This window comes from Channa argus, chromosome 1 (genome assembly GCF_033026475.1).
Source record: "Channa argus isolate prfri chromosome 1, Channa argus male v1.0, whole genome shotgun sequence".
Classification (NCBI taxonomy): domain Eukaryota; kingdom Metazoa; phylum Chordata; class Actinopteri; order Anabantiformes; family Channidae; genus Channa; species Channa argus.
In genome coordinates, this window is record NC_090197.1 from 39,780,417 (window position 1) to 39,801,814 (window position 21,398).

General features: G+C 40.7%; 1 protein-coding gene across 3 annotated transcripts in view; it reads left to right on the plus strand.

The window, feature by feature from the left end:
• The window catches only part of LOC137135266 (leucine zipper putative tumor suppressor 2 homolog), a 36,739-nt gene extending 15,868 nt beyond the window's left edge, over positions 1-20,871 (plus strand). Inside the window, exons 2-9 of one of the 3 annotated variants that reach the window (XM_067519696.1) lie at positions 1,271-1,379; positions 13,930-14,580; positions 15,863-16,525; positions 16,621-16,743; positions 17,049-17,195; positions 17,538-18,053; positions 18,514-18,618; positions 19,019-20,871. In XM_067519696.1, the coding sequence (XP_067375797.1) occupies positions 13,963-14,580; positions 15,863-16,525; positions 16,621-16,743; positions 17,049-17,195; positions 17,538-18,053; positions 18,514-18,618; positions 19,019-19,201 (2,355 nt within the window). In that variant the 5' untranslated portion in view covers positions 1,271-1,379; positions 13,930-13,962 and the 3' untranslated portion in view covers positions 19,202-20,871. Of the gene's footprint in view, positions 1-1,270; positions 1,380-4,714; positions 5,003-13,929; positions 14,581-15,862; positions 16,526-16,620; positions 16,744-17,048; positions 17,196-17,537; positions 18,054-18,513; positions 18,619-19,018 lie in introns of those variants that run through there. The other 2 variants (XM_067519697.1, XM_067519698.1) reach the window with 2 other exon arrangements.
• Positions 20,872-21,398: the final 527 nt, after the last annotated feature.

Sequence of the window (21,398 nt, forward strand, 5' to 3'; positions counted from 1 at the left end):
CACCAATTTTATTTCACATGCACTTTAAAAAAACGAGTGGACCACATAAGCAACCAACTGTTTAATTCGGTAGCCGAGCTTGAAGACTGTAATCTTTTCTATGGTATCAATGTGCTGCACAGTCCAGGAAATACACATATAATTCCCAATGAGCGCTACAAGGAAGTGACATCACTGACTGGTCACGTATGGAAAATAAAATGTATGAAATAAAATGCTCCCTCAAAAACTATATATAATGGACAGAGACAAATACATATTACAATAAAATAACATTGTTCAAAAGAAACAGGTGGATTTCTGGTGAAATATATATCTGTTACATTAATGCACATGCTACACATGCATTTGCAAAGTAGTTAAGTAAGTTAGCAGAATGTCAAACTACAGCACCAACCTGTCCAGCGGAACAGGGCACCTTCACAATCTCTTTCCAAAGATGTGTGATTATATTCACTGTAGTTTTTGTACTGTTATGGTGTTTTGTGCTGTTGCTATGCTGACCCTGTACATAAGAACGCACTTGTGTGTCTGTGCAGACTTGCTCTGTGCTGTTCTTTATGCTTTTTACTGCTCAGAGGTCGATGTTCACAGAGGTCTTGCCTCTATTTTGTTTTTGCTTTTGTTTTAAACACAATATAAACGCAAAATAGGTGCTTTCTTTGGTCAACATTTTTCCCCTCAATAAATTGTGTAATGGATTAGAATCATAGGCTTTAACAGCAAAATATTTTCCTCGGGTTGGTGGAGACCAAAACCTGATGTGACACACCAAGCTGACTGTGAGCCGTCTGTTGGCCGCCTGTTGCCCTACTTGTCCAATGATGTTGGCACTCGTTGGACCATGGTCAGAGGCTTTTAAGTTGATTTTTTTCACATTGTGGTGGTCCCACCAGTGAGAAACACAACTGTGATTGGATGTTCGGCTTACTGAGTCAGTTCATGAGAAGACACCAAGGGCTGACATTGCCTGTGGTGTCCTTTGTAACTTAGCTATAACCATCTGAGGGGAGCAAGAGTGTGAAAATAAAAAAAAACAATTGCTGCTTTGTTTATTTTTCGATATCAGTCACAGTTAACTCAGAGAAGTTAAGGTAGAACAGTATAAGTTTTGGGATAGATTTTGTATCAGGTGTTTACAACTCCTGCTGCCTCCATCTGGCCAGAACATTATTTGTTGCACGTACAGTATATAATGTCAATGCTGTAGACATTAGTGTTAATGTGCATCAGCAGATTAACATTAAGTCTATGTGTTTCCCCTGGTTAGAGTGCAAGAGAAGACGCCATAGAGGAGCAAAGTCCTGTGATGAGAGCTCTCTACCATTTCCCTCTCTCCCCCAGACCTCCAGGGGGAGTACAGTGGGTGACAATCTGAGGTAAAGAACCACACAATAAAATACAAACACCCTCTGCAGATAAAACCATTCTCTAACAACGCTGACCTTCAGTATTTGCTGACTCAAGCATCCCCTACTCCTCCCGCCTCTCTTGGTCTTTTACTCTTTCTCTCCCTCCCTTTCTATGTTGTTCTTCTCTCCTGTCTTTCATGGAGCTGAAGATATTAATCAGTGGTCTGACTTGGTGTGTGCTCGGTTTGCAGTGGGTTGCTGTGGTCACTTTGTCACACTGAAACACACACACACACACACACACACACACACACACACACACACACACATTTTGTGAAATGGAAGTCTAGCTCCACTGCTTTGAAGTGTCCGGTTAGGGATTGGGTTTAGCTATGAATGGCAGTCAGGGTGTGTGACATTGGGGGGAGGGAATGCAGGAGAAGATGAGGTCATGGGGTCAAGAATTTGTGGCAGATCCTGTGTTGCTCCTTATAACAGCCGGATGACAGTAACACCTCACAAAAGTAAAGAAAGGTGTGTTTATCTGTTTACCTCTGCCTCAAATCTCTTTACAAAGCCTAATATAAAATAAAATCATTAGCTTACTCTGCTCTGGGCTAGGATAACAAAGAATCTGTCTTTGTTTAGTTTGCAGCCATGAGCAGGCACTCAACCCCATATCCTAACATGAAACTCATATCATTTGTATCAGCTTAAGGGCTCACAGTAAAAGGCAGTGTTTGTAAGATATGTGGGATGACAATAATATGTGGTCAACACAGCAGCAGCTGTCTTCCTCTCCTCTTTCCACTATCTCCATTTCAGATCTGCTGTCTCTTCTGCTCTCTGTCTTCCCTCTGGTTCAGCTCAGACTGTCCCAGCCCAGCTGTCATCTTCCTTCATTAGCCGTCCCACAACACTACCTACCGCCTGTTTTGGAAAGTCACTTTTGGAATACAAAAGACTCAGTAGAAGTGCTTACTCAGGACCTTATTTTTGTTCAATACATATAGTTTTTAGTTTAGTTGCATGTAGTTTAATGCATGTAAAATAACCCCCCGGGCAATTACTGTCACATTCAGCCATTCCTCCATCTCCACAGATAATTTTAGTGTCTTTTAGCTCATTGTTTTGGTTTCAGAGACTGCACCTTTACTGTTTTTGTTTAGTCTCTCTGTTTTCATCAGAATTGTATTCAGCAGCAGCAAAGATGTTGTATGCCACCTGCCCAACACCAAACAGCAAAGTGACTAGCTGGTGAGGCCATTTGTCCTGTATGGTGCAAGGATGCTAGCAGTGTTAAGTAACTGTAATTATTGGGAATAATATTGCAATAATGAGCTCACTGGAGAAAATCAAACTCTATGCAGCACCTTGGATGAAGAAATATTGACACATATAACATCTTCTATGTTTATGTTGTTTTAACATTAGACAGATATTTACTATTATATTATTACACCATACATGGCTATTTTAAGTATAGGTTTAAACTCATGTATAAGCTAGGTTTTTTGGCACCTTGCAGACAGATAAGTAAATAAAGATGGGGCATAATTAGAAAAAACTCAATGTCAGTGAGATTACAGGAAATTGCGTAATAGGCCATCACTGTTATATGTGTGATATGTGTCATCCTTCTAAACAGTTACAAATTTTCTTAGTAAGTTACACTCAGCCTCCATCTCTGCGCTGAATGTAGGAGGGTTTATCACAAGGTTATTAGCAGTGTGGACATTGAAATAGAAACCCATGCTGACTCACACATACACATACAGTCACACATGCATGTAAAAGACTCAAAAGCTTTCTGGTGTTGTATTTTCGGCATGGAGAGGTGGGCTGCGTTAATGGCAGTAAAGTGCTAAGCTAGGGAGCAGAAACAAATTCTCTTCTCACTTGTTATACCAGCATGACTCAGAGGGAGGTACAGAAAAGTTTCATGGCAGCGCACAACAACAAGTGTAGAGTTGGGATGTTGTGTTCTTTAGCTTAGTGCTTAAAGACCTGGGTAATTAATCCATTGCCAAATTGATGGGAAAATAGCGGTACAATTTAACTGTCCCACTATAGCAGCTGTATGAGATGTATGTATGTTTTTTTTTTTTAAGGATAGCATCAGCATGCTACACTCAAAACGACAATGGTAACATACAGATGCTTAGCAGGTCTGGTTAAACATGTTTACATTTGTTTACAGATTTGCTAATAAGCACTAAATATGAAGTGTAGGCTAATTAGAATGTAACCATTAGTTTTGCACAAATCATTAGCCATAGAATTGGGGAATTTTTAACTATAATATATAAATGACAAGTTAAGACATTACCAAGTGAACACAATTTATCATTAAAGAAAGGAAAGGAACATAAAGGCCTGTATCAATCTGCGTGGAAATTTGTAATTTGGGTGTATAATTTTAAATGTAACCATGGCCAGTCTGAATTCATACAGTTCAAGTTATCACCAACTGGGAGGCAGTGACTAGCAATTTGATTGAAGCATGGTAGATTTATTGATTTAACCTAATTGATAAAATAATAAACTGCTAAACTCGTAATAAAAGGATCTTTGTTTCTGCTTTTAAAATAGCTGCGACACACACACTTTTCCACTATTACCTCTTAACACATGTCTCAAAACCTTGCAACATCTTTAAAATCCAGTTTTATTCTGCCCTACACCTATTCATTGCCCTTTTATGTTTTAAAAAAAAAATAAAATACCGCCTCATTTATCCTAGTGAAAATAGTACAGTAGGCTATATGTCAAGTATATATTATGTATTTTAAAAAAACAATCAGCAAAGTCGAGTTTTCATGAATCAGTGCAAAATAATAATAGAAAAAGTGCAGGTGTGCAAACACGAGCATGAACATGTTATGTAATTTACACCCCCTCAGTCTCTCCCTTCTTCTGTTGTGGCTGCAGCTCCTGATGTAGTCAGTCTCTTTGATTATTACACAATAGACTGTGACTTTGCTGTTATTTAGCCAAAGGACATATAGTGACAACAGGGGTAGAAGGAGGTGTTCCCCTGATGCCTGTGATCCATTCTGCTTTCACACACCCATCAAACTGAAACAGTGGATACAATTTCTAAAAATGTTCAACCTGACGCAGGATTGTGTTGATGCAGAGAATTTGTGTGGAGGAGAAGGGGATGGATGAAGCTCAGGCTAAAAAGAGAAGGGGGAGGAGAGATCGGAGTGTGTGTGTGTGTGTCTGTGTCTGTGTCTGTGTCTGTGTGTGTGTGTGTGTTAAAAGACGGAAACTAGAGGAAGGGGGGCAGGCAGACAAAAAGTAAGAGAAGGGAGGGAGGAATGAGGAGGAGGGGGAGGCGGAGCTAAGGCAGACAGCAGGATAGGAAAGCTGAGAAGAGGAACAGTGGAGTAAAGTGAGAGGAAGAGAGGACAGGGCAGGAAAATAAAGAGGCTTCCGTTTGAAAGTCCTTGTGTTGGGATGTGAAGTCCTGGAGCAGTGCAGAGGCAACGCCAGCAAGCTGGAGCATTGTAAATAGGAGGTAGAAGCAAGGAAGGAGGAACGGGGAGAATCTGATCCGGCAAGGACTCCAGTCATTTTTTTAAATCTTTTTTTGTTCCAAAAGAGACGGAAGCAAGTGGAAGCAGAGATGAAGGGGTCTGATTGGGGTGAGTGCACAGAGAGAGACAGTGTGTGCTTGTGCATGTGTCTGCATTAGAGTGTGTGTCTAAAAATCGTTTGCCCTACTCTTTATTCTAGTTTTGTTAACATGAATACAAATTTGCCTGCGGAAACTTAGTATTCACAAGCACCTTGAGCCTTATCGACACACTTAACAGTCTGTCGATAGTGGAAATGCCATTAATAGAAGGTAACGGAAAGAGCTTGAGACAAAAGTTGCTTGGCAGCCCCATTCACACAGAAACACACGTTTTAACGGGACTGGAAACTAGTTTAAGAATGCCAACGAAGGCAAAAAAGTTTCCAATGACTTCTAAAATCTGGATACATTCAAATCGGAATGGTCAAGTAATGACAATGAATTCATGGAAAACGTAGTTTCCAGTCATTTTGCCAGAAAGTGAAAACAGCCGGATCAGCTGACTGGCATTGACTTAAAGTTAGTTTTCTGAAGTTGTTACAATTGTAGCTGCTCTAATGACCCTGAAGACTGTTGGACAAGCAGAAACAAATAAACCCTGAAGCAGGGATTTGATAAGGTAGTATGATTAGTTTCTGGTGATTTGTTTACTAGTTTTCCGATCCTGACCCTGGGTAATCTGCTCATTATAGACTTCTGAGGTATTGATTTGAAATTTCAGCCTTTAGAAAATATGCTGGACAGTTGGTCTGAAGGAAAAGGGAGGTGGAAGGATGGGGCTATTCAATCTGTCCGCGCAGAAACTCACAATGAAGATAAAAAAAAGAGCATGCGTTGCATATTTCTAACAAAGCAGTCAATTAGGCTGCGCCTCAACACTGTGACCTATATGAAATGTGTTTATCTGGAAGACTCAAAGGGAATCTTTGTGTTTGATAATGAAGCACTGGCAAACACAGGCCGCTGCTGTTTCTCTTCTCTCTTCCCTATATACGTGTAATTACAAGACTCTGCGTGCGCCTAGGGCCACATATTGTAGTTTCTCATCAAGTTTGTTATGGCCCTAGAGTGATACGTCAGCAGATATGTTTATAGTCAGAGTGGTTAGAGGCCCGTTCATTCACTCAGCTCTTTGTAGTAGCTGTCTGTTTGACCGTGTCATGTTGAGGTTTTGTTTGAGAGCACGCTGGAAGAAGACTGTAATTACCAACCAGATTGTGGACTGACACTCCACTCTATAAACATAACGTCTGTAAATGAGCAGGTGTCGAGACGCAAACGCTGACGTGAAGTTTAACTTAAGGGGTGAGGCGGAGCTGAGTGGGAGCGAGAAAAGGCAGGGAGAGATGGGTTACCTCATCTGTTCTGAAGAAAACAAATGAGGTAAATCAGTGTTGCAGGTTTCATACGTAACCCTTTCCAGCCCTGTTGACTCATGCTTCTTGTGTGTATGTGTGTCTATGCACAGTAATGAAAGTATTCCACTATTAAAAACTAAAGATATTAAGACTTTATTTGCTCACTTTCTCCCCTGGTTTTCTTTTCACAGCCAAAGAATGTCTTTTCTAGTTTGTCATTGACAATGTCTCTTAAGTGGTCTACAGGGATCTGCAAAGAATTGAAAACAAACACTGGTGACAAAGAAAGAAAAACTCTTGTGGCCTTTTTGACAACCTGAGAAGGATGAGTGCTTGCACCCTAGTGCTCTGCTCACCCTAGATTGCGTGACTTGGATAAGAGCAACAGCAGTTTAGCTATCAGTAAATCCATTATGCATGGAAGAAAATCTGTGATTTACTTAGCTGATATTTGCTATCAGATGCAGCTGTATAACAGCCTCATTATGAGAAATTGCTATTTTTTCCCAGCAAACAAACTAATACTACTAAAAGTTCCAAAAAGGAATCAGAATTGGATTCTGATTCAGCTTTCGATCCTTTCCTCCATTATTTTCCAGTGAGCTAAATTTCATGCCAGGTGTTTATGTAAATCCTCTATCTGAGAAGCATGTTGAAACACTGAAGGAGGGAGATCAGAAGCTGGCTTCTCTTCACTTTGCTAAATGTGTGTTTTCCACGTTAGTCTGTCCCTCCATCTTTCTCGAGTTTACAGGGGCATGGACAGTATGTCTGCTCGTGTGCTTTGTTTTTTTTTTGTTTTGTTTTTTTTGCTTTGTCATATTTTTTTTTTTTTTTTTTTAGATGAGCAGAAGTGAATTATACATTGGCACTGGCACAGTTGCTACTTATATAATGCTTGCTGTGGAACTTATTTGCCTGGCTGTATTTAGCACTGGGTGTGTGTAGGTGCATTGTGTTATATTCTTCTTCAGCTATGCTTTCACAATAAATCTGAGACATGTTTGGCCAAATCTGTTTAAAAAGCTCAACAATTCTAAATATTGCTTTTAAAATTTTCCTCAGCCTGGTGGTAAGTAAACCACTCTCCTACAATCAAGAGTCCCATCACTGCCCTGCCTCCCTGTCTGTCACATTATGGTTCAGTCAGTCAAAGTGTAGCTGCTTTCACTGTGAAATAACCAGCCCATTCTCTCAGCTCTCTGCCCTCTGTTAAAATGAAACAATGGCTCTGCACTGTTCATACAGCCAAACCAGTGGGGGGAAGGAAGCAAAGTTTAGGAGGGAAAACTTTCTCCACCGTTGGGACAATGAGAAGTAAGAACTGCCTGGATATTCCAAAATATACTCCAGTAACCAGGACAAAGACCTGCTCCTCCTTTGATAAGCAATTGTAGCTGTGTTACCTCTACAGTCACTGATCGAGACAAACAGTAGTCCATTGGCCAGACTAATTCTTGTGTCTCTACCACCGGCATTCTTGCTATTTCCAGTGTCAGCAGGTCTGACCACTGACCGCCGCTGAATAACTGTCAGGGCCTGGAAAAACTCCTGGAAAATCCAGCATTTGGAGCAAACCAAGAATGTTAGCCATCTTCCCCTTTTTCCCATACTGTTACCTCACTTCCCTCCGGTGCCAGCTGACTGGAAACCAACTGTCTGCACCTCAAACAATTTAGTATCAAACGAAAAGTGCCTGTAGCATGCAGTATCAACAACCGTCAAATCCTGGAATTGAACATTTCAGCTGATTCATAATTTTACTTGGATTTTACTGGTTGATGTTTTTACTAGGAGAGAGTTGTTCTGTTTAGGTAACATGGTAACATGTCCTGACATCACTAGGAGGCTGAAAACTTGCTTTCTCAGGTTCAAGGATTTTACCTGACAAAATGTGCATGTAACCTTGTTTTGGCTGGCTGATACTCTCTGTGGGAAACTAACAGGATGTTTTAACCTGGACTCATAAATATAATATGTTATGCAGTTTGTGTCCCCAAATAACTATAATGTTTTCAAGAGACTCTGTCACTACTTTCTACTACTTATGCCTCCTGAATCCTATTTTTGTTAGATTAGTGGCTGCCCTCTCTGTCAGCCTCCACAGAGACGGTGTTAGTTTCTCTGCAGTAATGTGTAATGGAGTGAAAAAAATCTAGGCTTCGATCAACTTGCTCTGAAGCCGCCTCTCGTGTCCGAATTGAGGCCAGATGCTTTGAGATGCTAAAGAGACACCCTGACTGTCAGACACACAAAACTTTTTGTTGTTTTTCCTATTTTCCTTTTCCCACTCTTCCTGTCTCTCTATCTCATTTCACCCCATGCTTGATAAATGCTGCTGCCATGGCAATGCCTCCAAACAGAGGGAGAACCTAAGGTCTGCAACAGCAACAAGTTGGTTGTAAAAGAAAGGGGAAGAAAAGAGCTGAACTAAGGGAGGACCTGTTGCCAATTATTCATGCAGAGACTCACGGTTTAGAAACCTTATTTCCTCATTTGCTTCACAACAGAATGCCTGGTTTAATAAAGTCAGATCCCTGCAGCCGCTTGTACGCTCAAATTCACAACTTTTGTTAAGCTACAGTGTTAACCATGTTACCATGTGACACTAGCACAGTGTCTCTTTGGTTTGGGTGAAAGTAGTTTTGGCACTGAGGCAACAGCTTAATGAGCACTGCATAGGTTTTAATGTGTTCAGCAATCTCTCTCTCTCTCACACACACAAAGACACACACACACACACACACACACACACACACACAAACACACACCGAGATGTTAAAGCCAAGCCATGTGGGGGTAGGTGACAGTGAGCAACCACTCAGACAGACAGTCATTGTGTTGGAATGGAGGCATAATATAACCTCAGGTCTTCTGGCAAAACATTAAAAGACTTCTCTCATTTTACAGTGAAGTCAGCTGACTTCATTACAATACCATTTTCTTGTCTGTTTGAAGTTTTATTGTGGAGTTACCAGGCAGTGCATACGTGACAAATAAATGAGATTTGATTAAGTGCAGAGAGATTGCTTTGCTGAGGTAAGTGTGTGTGTTTTGTGAGAATCTGCCTTGCCCGTACTTGTGGATTTTCTTTTGTTAGCAGCAGGTGAGGATTATGGTGACTCACCTAGCCTGTTGATTTTTCTCTCCCTATGACAGTCTCACCGTCTGTCTTTCTCTCTCCATCGGCTGGGATTACTGGTGTAGAGATTAATTAAGGCCACACAAGCTCTGCATACCAGGGTGGAATATTTCTAAACAAGCTCCTAATTTTACACAAAACTCTCTCAGTTGCAAGCTTTATTTAAAAAAAAAAGCTCAGGATTCAATTTGTGTTTCTTTGACTACTGTTTTTATGATCAGTGGAACTCTACAGTGCAGTAGCCACTTATCAAAGCCAATGAAACGATATTCTATAGCCTTTATTATGAATGGCTCCTATCATTGCTTGAACTAATGCTTTTTCCCTTGTCCAAACAACGACTGCCCTGATCTGATCATTTTATACTTTCCACCTGTTGCTCTTGTCTTCACACTGGCTTTGCCTTTAGTTAGTCACGCTATGGTTTTGCTGTTAAAGAAAGGGCAGATGAAAATCTAGCAGCATAGACTAGTGAGCAGGCACTTATTGTAAAAGGGGGGAATGGAAAAAGAGAGATACAGGAGAGCGGTGGAGCAATAACCCAGCACCGGAAGCAAGGAAGGGAGGAAAGAGATGCGGATGAAAATGAGCAGATATGAAAGTGGAGGAATGAGCAATGATAAAAACATAGTAGTTCATCAGGAAGATGTCAACATTATCAATGGTTAAAGATGCACTGGACATTAATAATCAATCAAATTAGTGTAATGTGAAGTGGGCCATTTGATGTGTACCTAAAGTTGAGATTTGTCAATTGGCTGTGCATTTTAGCATCTATCAGCTGCTTGTTTTGGTTATACTAACTTTACAGTCTCTGCAATTTTAGCATTTGCTGTTTTTTACATTGTGATTTTGGCTGTTTTCACTTAAAAAAGCTTCTCCAACTATAAGCTCGATGTGTTTCCACAGTGATTGCTTACTTCGACTGAAACTCCTGGCAGAGTCAAAAGGCCACGGTTTAGATTTCAGCTGTCATTTCTTGTCTTATTGTTGCAATTTCAGACATGTAAAGAGAAAATAAGAAAAGAGAAAGAAAAATTCCCCCTGGCTTAAGTGAAATGTTGGTGTTTTAGATAGGAAACACTGTCTCCCCCTCACGTTATATTTTCTTCTGTGATCTTAAGGTGCTCAGACCCCAGTGTCTGTGTGCTTACTAAATAATGACCAAACGGGATTATAGATGCCTGATTTTCCCAAGAGCTCGGGCCTCTTTGGAGCCTCTATTTGGACTACCTAGTATTGGAATTTCCCTTAAACCCCAACCATCACCCCCACTCAGCCTGCCTTTGTGCCCTTGTTCTTAAGCCCCCTTCTTTTTCTTTTTCCTCTTTTTGCTTTTCTAACTCCATCCTGAGCCCAGCAGAGTCTCCGGAACAGCTTGAAGGTTGTGTGTGATTGCATGGGTGATCTGATGCTGTGGAATAATGGGCTTCCTCTCCTGGTGTTATTAACAGACTTATCATAAAGGGATTATTTCCTCATAACAGACCCCACTCCTGGATCTGGTTAGAGAGCTACCTGGGAACTTCTTTCTCCTGTCAGTCCTGCTCTTACTCATCCTAGGTCAGTGAGTGCCATGTGGAGGGTAAACTCTCACAACCATTTGATATATTTCCAGCTCCTGTCAGAAGCAGTGATGCTGCCTTTAAGCCATCCAGCATCATTTAATAGTTTTAGAATGTCAGGATGTGGTGTAACATGCCCCTGGTTTGACCCCATAATAACTGGCGACAACTCTATTGGAGTTTATTTTTGAACATCGAATCAAATGCCTCACTGAGAGAAATGCCTCATGAAAGACTATCAGAATGATTTCAGGCACTTGAGATGTTTTCTATTTTTAGTGACAACTAATGTTTTTTTTCTTTGCTTGTCTTATGCTGCTGACAGCGGTGGATGCATGTAATGAAAGGTGGAAGAAGCAGTGAAAGTAGATGGAAGGGTGGTGAAAGTATTACCACTTTGTCAGAGGAATGCAGGGGAGTAGTAGTAGGCTTTAATAACTTTTTAAGATCACAAGGATGGGAAGACCGAATCAAACCAGCTCCCTTCCACTCAAATGGGCCTCAAAGGGTTAGCTGGGGGGGTTGGGAAGTGGCACAATGATGATTGCAGAGAGTTGCTAATTCTATTATCCCTGCCAGAAAGATCCTGGTAGTGGAGAGAAGGTGAGGATGACTGGATACGAGGTGAAAGGAGGTTGTGATGCGTAATTGTTTTGGCATGGGAAATGATCACATAACACGCATATTTTTATTTCCTTGACTCATGTGTAGTCATGAAGTCTGTCTCCTCTCTTTAACTCCCCTTCACTCCTTGTCACATACTTATAAACATACTTACAGTTTAGTAACTGAACGATCATTAACAAATAAAGAGCCCTTAGCTGTTGGACGATGACCTAAAATCACGATCATAATTAGCATGTTAATGTAATGAGGACTTACTTGTAATTTGTTTGTCCTGATTAATAGAATTTGAGCACTTAAAGATTCTAGACTTTTGGGCCGGACTGAGCATGTCATCAACCATGTTTAAAGGCAGACATGTTCATACTCGACCACATTCAAAGGCAAATCAAATGACTGCAGACAGTGTCTCCTCCAAGAAGTTGAAAACTTAATTGATTACAAAACAGTGAGTGACTTTCTCACCTCTGCAGATTTGGCTTATCGCTATCTGTAGTAGGCATAGGTGTATGATTGTCTCTTTCAGAAGGTTCCAAAAACGGTCAGACTGAAGACATCCTAATGTTATGCTGTGTTTGCGTGTGTTGTAAGGGCATGTCTACACCGAAAGTATTTCAGAACTTTTTTTTAACATTCATTCCATGAGTCTGATGGAAAAGATACACTCCTGTTTTATCAACCTAGATTTGACACAGGCTATACACAAGCTATATTTATATAATTAAATATTTTCAGGTTCAAGTCTATTTACTTCTGTTTTACTGAAATACTGTACCTATGTGTTGATTGCTAATTCAAAACCAGGTAACCCACAACTCAACTCTATACCTAAATGCCTCTTATGTACACAAACACATGGAGAACTGCAGCTGATACTGTTTGCACATTGTAAGACATATTTCTGAGGACTTGGAATTTTAGCTAATCATTTGATTTATATTAAATTATCAAAACTACAAATACATTCTTTATCAGTCACTTACCTGTCTGTGACACCATCTTTACTGACATTTATTTTTAATCATATATCACTTCATTTGGGATCTCTATGATTCATGCAAACCTTGATGCATTCTTTTTGTGGGTATAAATGATTATGTGTGTGTTTGTATGATTGTTAGTTCTGGCATGGATGATTCCACTTGGCCAGACAGATTTGACTTTGGCACAACAAGCTTAGGATATGGGTCCCCCTCTCTTTGCCCCTGGGGCAGCTAACACTGATAATACTATCTGCAAATGGAAGACCTAATCTGCTGCTCCTTTTTGTTGGTAATCTGTATCCATGTTTCTCATCCTAAAAATAGCAACCAAGCGAGACTATTATTTCTTTTTGCAAATATTTTTGGTGTATGAGCATTGTGATCATGAAACAGTGGAGTGACTAGATTTCAAATCCTTTTAGAAACAATACACAGATGACAGCTCACCAAGTTCAGATGAGGACGTTCAGCAAAATCACTGAACAGCTGCAGCCACTGATGACCGTGAATCATTCTCTCTCCCTCTGTCTGTGCTGTTCTCAGTCTCTACTTAATCCATCTTCTTTTTTTTCTCGTCTTACCTCGTTAATGACATATGCAATTAGCAGTGGTGTCACCAAAGATATAGAATGTATTTAATAAAAAACGAGACTTTACTTCGAGGGGGGTCTGGGGGCCTGTTTCTCTCAGGGGAATTATTTGAATAAATAGATTATATAAATAGAAATAAAGTGTCTGCAGCTATTGTAGCTAAGAGTTTTGTATAGTGTGTTTGCAAATTAAATGAATTACATTCACTTTATCACATTTTAATATTGTAATCCTAATATTAAAGATTATGAATAACCTTTTCAACGTAAAAAATTTAAGCATAATCTTGGATTAGTTACCTCTAAAATTCAAAGTTGAAAATGCTCTTTGCCACATAATGAGTTTGATTGTCATACTTTCAAAATATGATTATGTGTTCAAAGTAGCAACCAGCATCACCCCAAATTAGCCCTGCTCTGTCTCATGTATAAGCGTATTACTAAGTATTATTAAATACGCAGGTTTCTTTTGTTTTCTGATGAAATAGCAGGGGTAATGAAATCATAAAATGCATTATAAATTATTCAGAAAAAGATGGATACATTGTTTGAGAGGTCTACATGAAAATGGATTCATTGGTAGTTAGAACGTATTATGCCTTAATTATTGTTAAATGAAAAACCTTATATGCATGGATAAAACTCTCCAACAGAGCATGTGTAATAGTCAAACCTGCTACATCAAAAGTTGAATTACTAAAGATTTTGTCCTTATTTGCTCTCTCTTATCAGAGTGTTTGGTGTGTCTGACACCATCAAGCTGCAATGGCTCTGGTTCAGGCAATACCTGTGAATGACCACCCCAATCCAGGTCTCGACATCCAGCAGTGCCGGCCATTAGCATCCCATTCCCCTTCAGGCCCCTGCTCTGGCACCTGTGGGCCCTGTAGCCCTGGGACAGCCATGGGTTCTGTCAGCAGTCTCATATCAGGCCGGACTTACCAGGAGAAACATTGCAGGGCCGCCAGCGAATTTATCAACAAACCACGCCGCTCTACACCTGCTACCAGCTGTTTTCGGCTCCAAGATAACACACTCCGCAGCGGGAGCTCTCTGGAGCAGCTGCTGGTCATCAGCAACCAAACACAGCCTCAGGCCCAGGTTCTGCCCCCACCCCTGCCCACCAAGAAGCAGCCCCGGCCTGGTAACTCTGCTGGGGCAGGTGGTATTGGAACAGTTGCTGGTGCAATAGGTGGGGGAACTAATGGAAATTTTGGGTATGTAAGTGATGAGGTGGTGGTTGGAGACTGGAACGACAACCTGGTGGTGGCAGCTACAAGCCCTTGCAGTGACTCGGAAGAGCAAAAGGACAACAGGACTTTGAATGGCAACATTGGAGGGCCTCCTCCCAAACTCATCCCAGTGTCAGGACAGTTGGAGAAGGTAAAAGAAGTAGACTGCAGAGTTTGATCAATAAATGCACTGAGCTGATATGTTTAGCTATTGCAGAAGGTGTGTATCAGGAGATATATCGGCCATAAGTAACAAGAACCTGTAGTTCCAAAATAATTAGAGTTAGTAAGAAAATATAGTTGGTTCCTCAGAGAGCACTGACAAGAACCTGTGATAAGATTGTTGTTTATATTATGTGTTCATGTTTAACAAAAACCTTTAGTCCTGTTATGAGTATTGTCCTCAGGCTTTATCAGCCCATTATGCATTTGTAATGCATAATATAATTGGGCGTGTCACGATATCAACTTTTTGGTAGATGATACATTTTCTCTAAAATTATTACGCTAAATTATATTACCCCTTGAACAGAAAAGTTTAAAAAAAACAAAAAACATTACATACACTTTATAGTGTCACTCAAAGAACATTTCCTCCAATTATGCGAGATGTAGGTAAAAGCTCTTGAAAAGAAGATGTGCCCATACCTTTTATAAAATGTACCTATTCAACTGTACATATGATGCTGTAGTGGAAACATTACTTTGCAATACACTAAGTCTGCACAAGCCTCATACAGTAAGTGCTGCTGTGTGCTTGACATTTGACCTGAAGATATCTTTATGAAAATGTATTCTGTGACATTAAATAACACAGCAAGGACTTTTTTTGTGCTCTGTCTGGAATACACACTGTATTAATGAAACTCTTGAGCAGGCATGAGCATTTCTGCAGCATGTTTTACAGCAGATTAACTCAGCTGTCTGATTGGCTATTTATTTCCATCGATCTAGAGAGAAGCTTAATCACTGGCCTGACAGGCTCAGATGGATCATTTGAGAGCTACTCACCTCCTCATGATTAACGTCAGTGATACCCTACATTCAATGACTTATTTCCTGAAAACTGAGGAACACTTACAGAACCTATGAGGAGCTTTCAACCCTTCTGTCTTTGTCTTGTCTCTTCCTTCTCCTTTCTCTGTTTCTTTGGCTTGTAATCAGATATTCTTTGCCCTCTCTTCTTTCAAATTCTCTGCCTCGTTCCTCTTTTTCTATCTTACATGATAGAAAAATCATTAAGAAAATTGCTTAATGAAGTCCATGAATATCAATTAAACCAAATTACATTAATCAAGAGTCTTGGGACCTGCCAACATATCACTCGCCCCTCTAATGGGTTTTATTCAGTTATTACTAATTAGCACAGCGTAGCTTTATCACCCACTAATGCTGTTTTTTTTTTTTTTCAAAATATAATTTTGGACTTTTAGAACATGGAGAAAGTGTTGATCCGTCCTACAGCGTTCAAACCTGTCGTGCCCAAGAATCGTCACTCTGTGCAATACTTGTCGCCACGGCCAGGAGGCTGTAGTATGTCAGAAAGCCATGCCAGCCTCAGCCTTGTGCTGCCCCTGGGAGGATCCAACAATGCCAGCGTCAGTATTGGCAACGGAGGGAACAGTAGTTCAGTCTCTGAAGAGAACCGCATCTCCTACAGCGGGTGCCGCAACGTTCGGAGCAGCCAGTCCTGTTCTATGTCAGATTCAGGGAGGAACTCTCTTTCCAGTCTCCCTACTCACAGCAGCACAGGCTACAGTTTGGCCCCAAGTGAGGGCTGCAGCTCTGGATCTGGCTCTGGGGGTCAACTAGAGCCGGTTACAGGCCTGGGCCGGAACACTTCAGGTGTAAATGCCAGCCATGGTCATGCTAACTCAGACAGTGGACGTTCCTCATCTAGTAAGAGCACAGGCTCAGGTTCTCTAAGTGGGCGTGGGCAGCCCCTGTCAGACAGTGGGTCCTGTGGCCATTCGCCACCACCAGTGGAAGGCTATGAGGTGGTGGTGAGGGAGCTGGAGGAAAAGCTTAGGGAACGAGACCTGGAGCTCCAACAGCTCCGGGAAACTCTGGATGAGAATGAAGCTGCCATCTGCCAGGTGAGGAAAAACACAAAATAAAGCAACTTCATACGATGTCATCACTAATGAAGATTTAATCTCTGATCTCCCACCCTTGTTTTTTGCTTTGTCAGGTATATGAGGAGAAGCAGCGTCGATGTGAAAGAGAAATGGAAGAACTGAGGCAGAGCTGTGGGGCAAAGATGAAGCAGACTTCTCAGAAGGCCCAGAGGGCTCAGCAGGTGCTACAGTTACAGGTATGCTAACTATTCAAAAATATTTACACAAACTTAACAATGACATCCCGGAATTCAACTCATCTGTTTAGAAGAAAAATTTTCTGAATTTATAGTTAGTCAACAAGAGGAGCTTTGTGAAATATATCACCTTGATGCCCTGTCTTTTTACCCTACTATGCTGCTTATGTCTTTCTACAAACATTTTTTTTTTGTCTCCTATTTTACAGATCAGTCTCTTCGGTGTGTGCATGTCTCAGTAGAGATTGGCCCATCTGTATTAGTTTGAAAAAACATTTGAAATATAATTCTCTGTGTGTCATCAGGTATTTCAACTACAGCAAGAGAAAAAGAAGCTGCAGGATGACTTCTCCACTCTGCTGCAGGACAGAGATGCACTGGAAAGGAGGTGTGCCACCATCCAGAGGGAGCAGACTCAGCTGGGGCCACGTTTGGAAGAAACAAAATGGGAGGTAGGGGAGAGCCTGGTACTGGAAAGTTGTCACACTGGCATTAAAAGTCCCAACTGAGAATTGGAACATCCCTGCTTGAGTCACACAGTGGACTTTTGCTGACTGTTATTCCCCACCTCTTTCACCACTCATTTTCTGCTCATCTCTGTACCATTGACTCACTAATAAAGGCATGAAATGTCAGCAAAGGAAAGGTGTTAAGTCAGAGGTGACACCTGGTAGGGTTAAATTAAGCTCATAAGCTTGAAAGAGTTTTACAAATCCAAAATGTTATTTTTAATCTGCCCTGAGAGAAAATTTGTGTTCACCTTTCTCTCTAACTCCTTTCTCTTTTCACTTCAGGTATGTCAGAAATCAGGTGAGATCTCCCTCCTAAAGCAGCAGCTGAAAGAAATCCATTCGGAGCTCAGCCAGAAGGCTGGAGACATTGTTGTCCTGAAGGCCCAACTCAGAGAGGCCCGATCTGAACTGCAAGCCAGCCAGGTCCGATTCCAAGAGGCCCAGACAGCTCTGCGTACACGATCTTTAGAGCTGGAAGTCTGTGAGAATGAACTCCAGAGGCGCAAGAGTGAAGCTGAGCTGCTCCGGGAGAAAGTGGGCCGTTTGGAAGAGGACATAGCCGGGCTCCGTGACCCTCTTTCCTGTCCTAGTGGACCTTCCCTACCTGGCAATGTAACCATGAAAGGGCAGTGCATGAGCCTGTCCCTCCAGCAGGGTAGAGCTATGGCAGGAAGGGGCGGGCCCAGTCCCTCTGTATTCCGTGATGGAGAGGAGACTCATCTTGTCTGGGGAGGAGAAAGTGATGAAGCCAAGGCACAACGGCAAAATGCAGAAACAGTGTTGGGACTGAGACAACAGGTATTTACATGTTTTTTCTGCGTCTTCACCAGACATAAGTATTTACAATAAAACAGTAAAGCAGTAGAAATAATAAAACAAGTAATCTACAGTTTTGTAGTACTTTACTTGAGTATGTCATGCTACTACATACGGTACTATTTTTTTTCTGAATAATAAGTACCTTTTTTTTAGGTACTGGACTAGTGGGGATATCTAAAATTAGAATTGTGGCTAGTTACAACTGTATTGTAAATATGCAAAATTGACGTTTTTCAAAAATATATTCATCACTTTCTTTCTAAATCCACACTGGTTTCATGCTGACTTCCAAAATAATGGCCCAGATACTATATGCAATATATTTTAATGCTTAATTAGTAGTTAATTCTTGAATATCAGGAAATCTCTGCATTTTTTTAAGTATTTCAAATAGACGATCATAACAGTTTCTAAGATTTCCTTTGCCTCTCTCCCATAGGTGGACAGGCTTAAGGCTGAGCTCATTTTTGAGAGGAGGACAAGTGAGGAGCAACGTTCACGGTTTGAGGATGAGAGGAGAGTGTGGCAGGAGGAGAAGGGAAAGGTAAAAAGCAAAAATAAGAAAAAAGGTTTTTATTAATAATATTCAACATGGTTTCTATGTGAAGTTTTCATGGTTTCCCCATTTTTGCGTGGGTTTCCTGCCACCGACATGAATGTTAGGTTAATTGGTGACTCTTAAATTGCTCCTATGTGTGAATGTGAATATGAATGGTTGTTAAGGGGTGTTTGTCTATGTGTGTTTGTGTTGGCCCTGAGACTCAAGGCTTACCCTGCCTCTGCCCTATAGGCTGCAATAGGCTGCAGCCCCTGCCCCGCATAAGCAGTTACAGATAAAGGATCCATCCTATAATTTGACATTGTTAGGCCTAGCGTACACATTTGAAAACTTTTTCAAAACCTTTTCAGTAGTTTATCTTCTTACTTTTCTGTCCTCCATCCAGGTAATCTGCTACCAGAAACAGCTGCAACAAAACTACATCCAGATGTATCGCCGAAATCGGGATCTTGAGCGAGTGATGAGGGAGCTCAGCCTGGAGCTGGAGAACAGGGACATGGAGGACTATGAGGTCCACAGTGGCAGCAATGACATCCATTTTGAAGAAATCACAGCCACTGAGATCTAAATGCACAATTCCTATAATATGTGCACAGAACCACACGGGAACACAACTTACAATGGACTTTGAAGACATTAACCAAACGCTGCACTCCAGGCCAAAAACTGCACTATCTTCAACATGGCTTTACCTGGACCAACGAGTGAGCACTCGCCACTCGTCACTGTCAAAAGGAAGATCTCCCAAAGGTGCATTTTAACTTCCTTATAAGGTGTTCCCCTTGGCACTTTTATGGTGTTGTATTCCAATACGAAGCCAGCATAAAGACTTCTTTCCTTCTGTGGGAGCAAAGCAGTGAAAAAAGTGTATGTTTCCTGGACCACATTCAAATCAGGGTATTAAAATCTACAGGAGCTAAGCAAAAATAAATGTTAGTATACGCACAGCAATGTGGGTATTGTGCAGTCCCACCTGTAGTTGTAGTACACAAGGTTAAATGCCTGGCCACCAGCATGGATGTAAGGATGCATTATGACAGTAGTCCCATTACACATCAACACCACCACTGCAGGCTATTAATGAGGAAACCCTTGCCTATCAAGTCTGTGCTTATTGGCAACATTAACAGCAAGCACTGCAGTGGTTCTTTAAGGTAAAGCAAAAGGAACAAAACCACCACATATTATGACATCTGCTGTTCATGGTGTTCAGAGGATCAGAAGTCAATTTATTTTACAAAAAAAAAAAAAAAAGTTAAAACTATTTCCACAGCAGTGTGTATTTGAAAAGAATTATTTGGTTACTGTTTTCACTTGAGATAAATGCAGTAACTTGCAATGAAACAAGCTGCTCGCCAAGGGTAACATTAGTGCTCTCTTTTATTGGAGAAACAACTATTGTTATTGAAAAGCAAATCATCAAACCTTAACAAAAGAGACTTGGCTCTCAGTTTGCTTACATGTGGAGATCCTATTCTGTCATATCACAAACCACCAAGGACACAAAACACTTGAAACACAGTTATTTGACACTATCATGTTTCTTAGACCACCAACAGTCATGCACTCAATGTGTCAACTCATTCAGAAAATGTGGAGAGCTCTGGCATAAATATTTACATTTTACATTATGTAGCACTAGGAAGCCGACTGTAGCATAAAGTGCTGTTAAATCTCCTTTGATTGTCATTTTCTCTGTCTTTGTCTCTATTTCTGCTCTCTTTCTATCCTGGCTTCTTACTTAACTATTTTTATAAGGGTGAAGAGCACCTCAGCGGTCGGTATCAGGAAACTAAAAATGGAGCATATCTTTCAGTTCTGTCATGACAACACTGAAAGACTTAAGCTGCTGTTTGAACCATAGGTATGATTATTTAGAGTTGTGTTTTTCCCCTTCACTCCCATTAGTGCTCATTGTTTAGCTTTTGGCAGCCCAAAGCCAAATAACATTCTTAAAGTCTTCCTAGCCTCAGCTAGACTATAATCTTCACTGACTGCTGTACAGGTAGTGAGACTGGCATGCCTGCATGTTATATCAGATTTCAGAAGAAGCTTGTTCAGATAGCGGTGAGATGAGAATTTTCAGATGCAGTAGCTCCAGTGCTGAATGCCCTAAAGGCAGGACGACTTTTAAAGCTCAAAATATAAACTAGTAAGAAGCATGTTAACATTTCAAGCTGTGGGTTGCTCTGTTCTCACAGTATATGTTGGGCTGTGTACAACACGGAGCATGGCAGAGGTCCACGGGAAAAAACAAAGGTAGTGGGGTTGACAGCTTTTATTTTACAAAGAGTCCTTATCAAGAAATAATTAAATGGAATTCTATATAATGGAGGAGATGTATTATATTTTTTTATATATATAGCACCTGAAGATATTTTGTTGTAGTACTGCTATATGTGTGCGTTTAATATACAAAGTATAAAGATATATATATATATATATATATATATATATATATATATATATATATATTATATACACGCACACCTATCACATACCAATAATTCAGTTGATAGATCAATTAAAAATGGAGGAGGCAGCACAGAGAGCGCACATAATACTGCATGAAAATCTGTTTACATCATATACTCTGTGTGGCACAAACATACACTATCTGATGACCAAACTTTGCAGCTGATAAATCAGTTAAATTTAATTATTGACTCAGTTTTGACCTGATGTCTTTCTATTGTGACTGATGTGTCACTTGATTGTGAGTATCATGATATTACACTGCTCCATGTCTTCATTGTTTGGTTTTG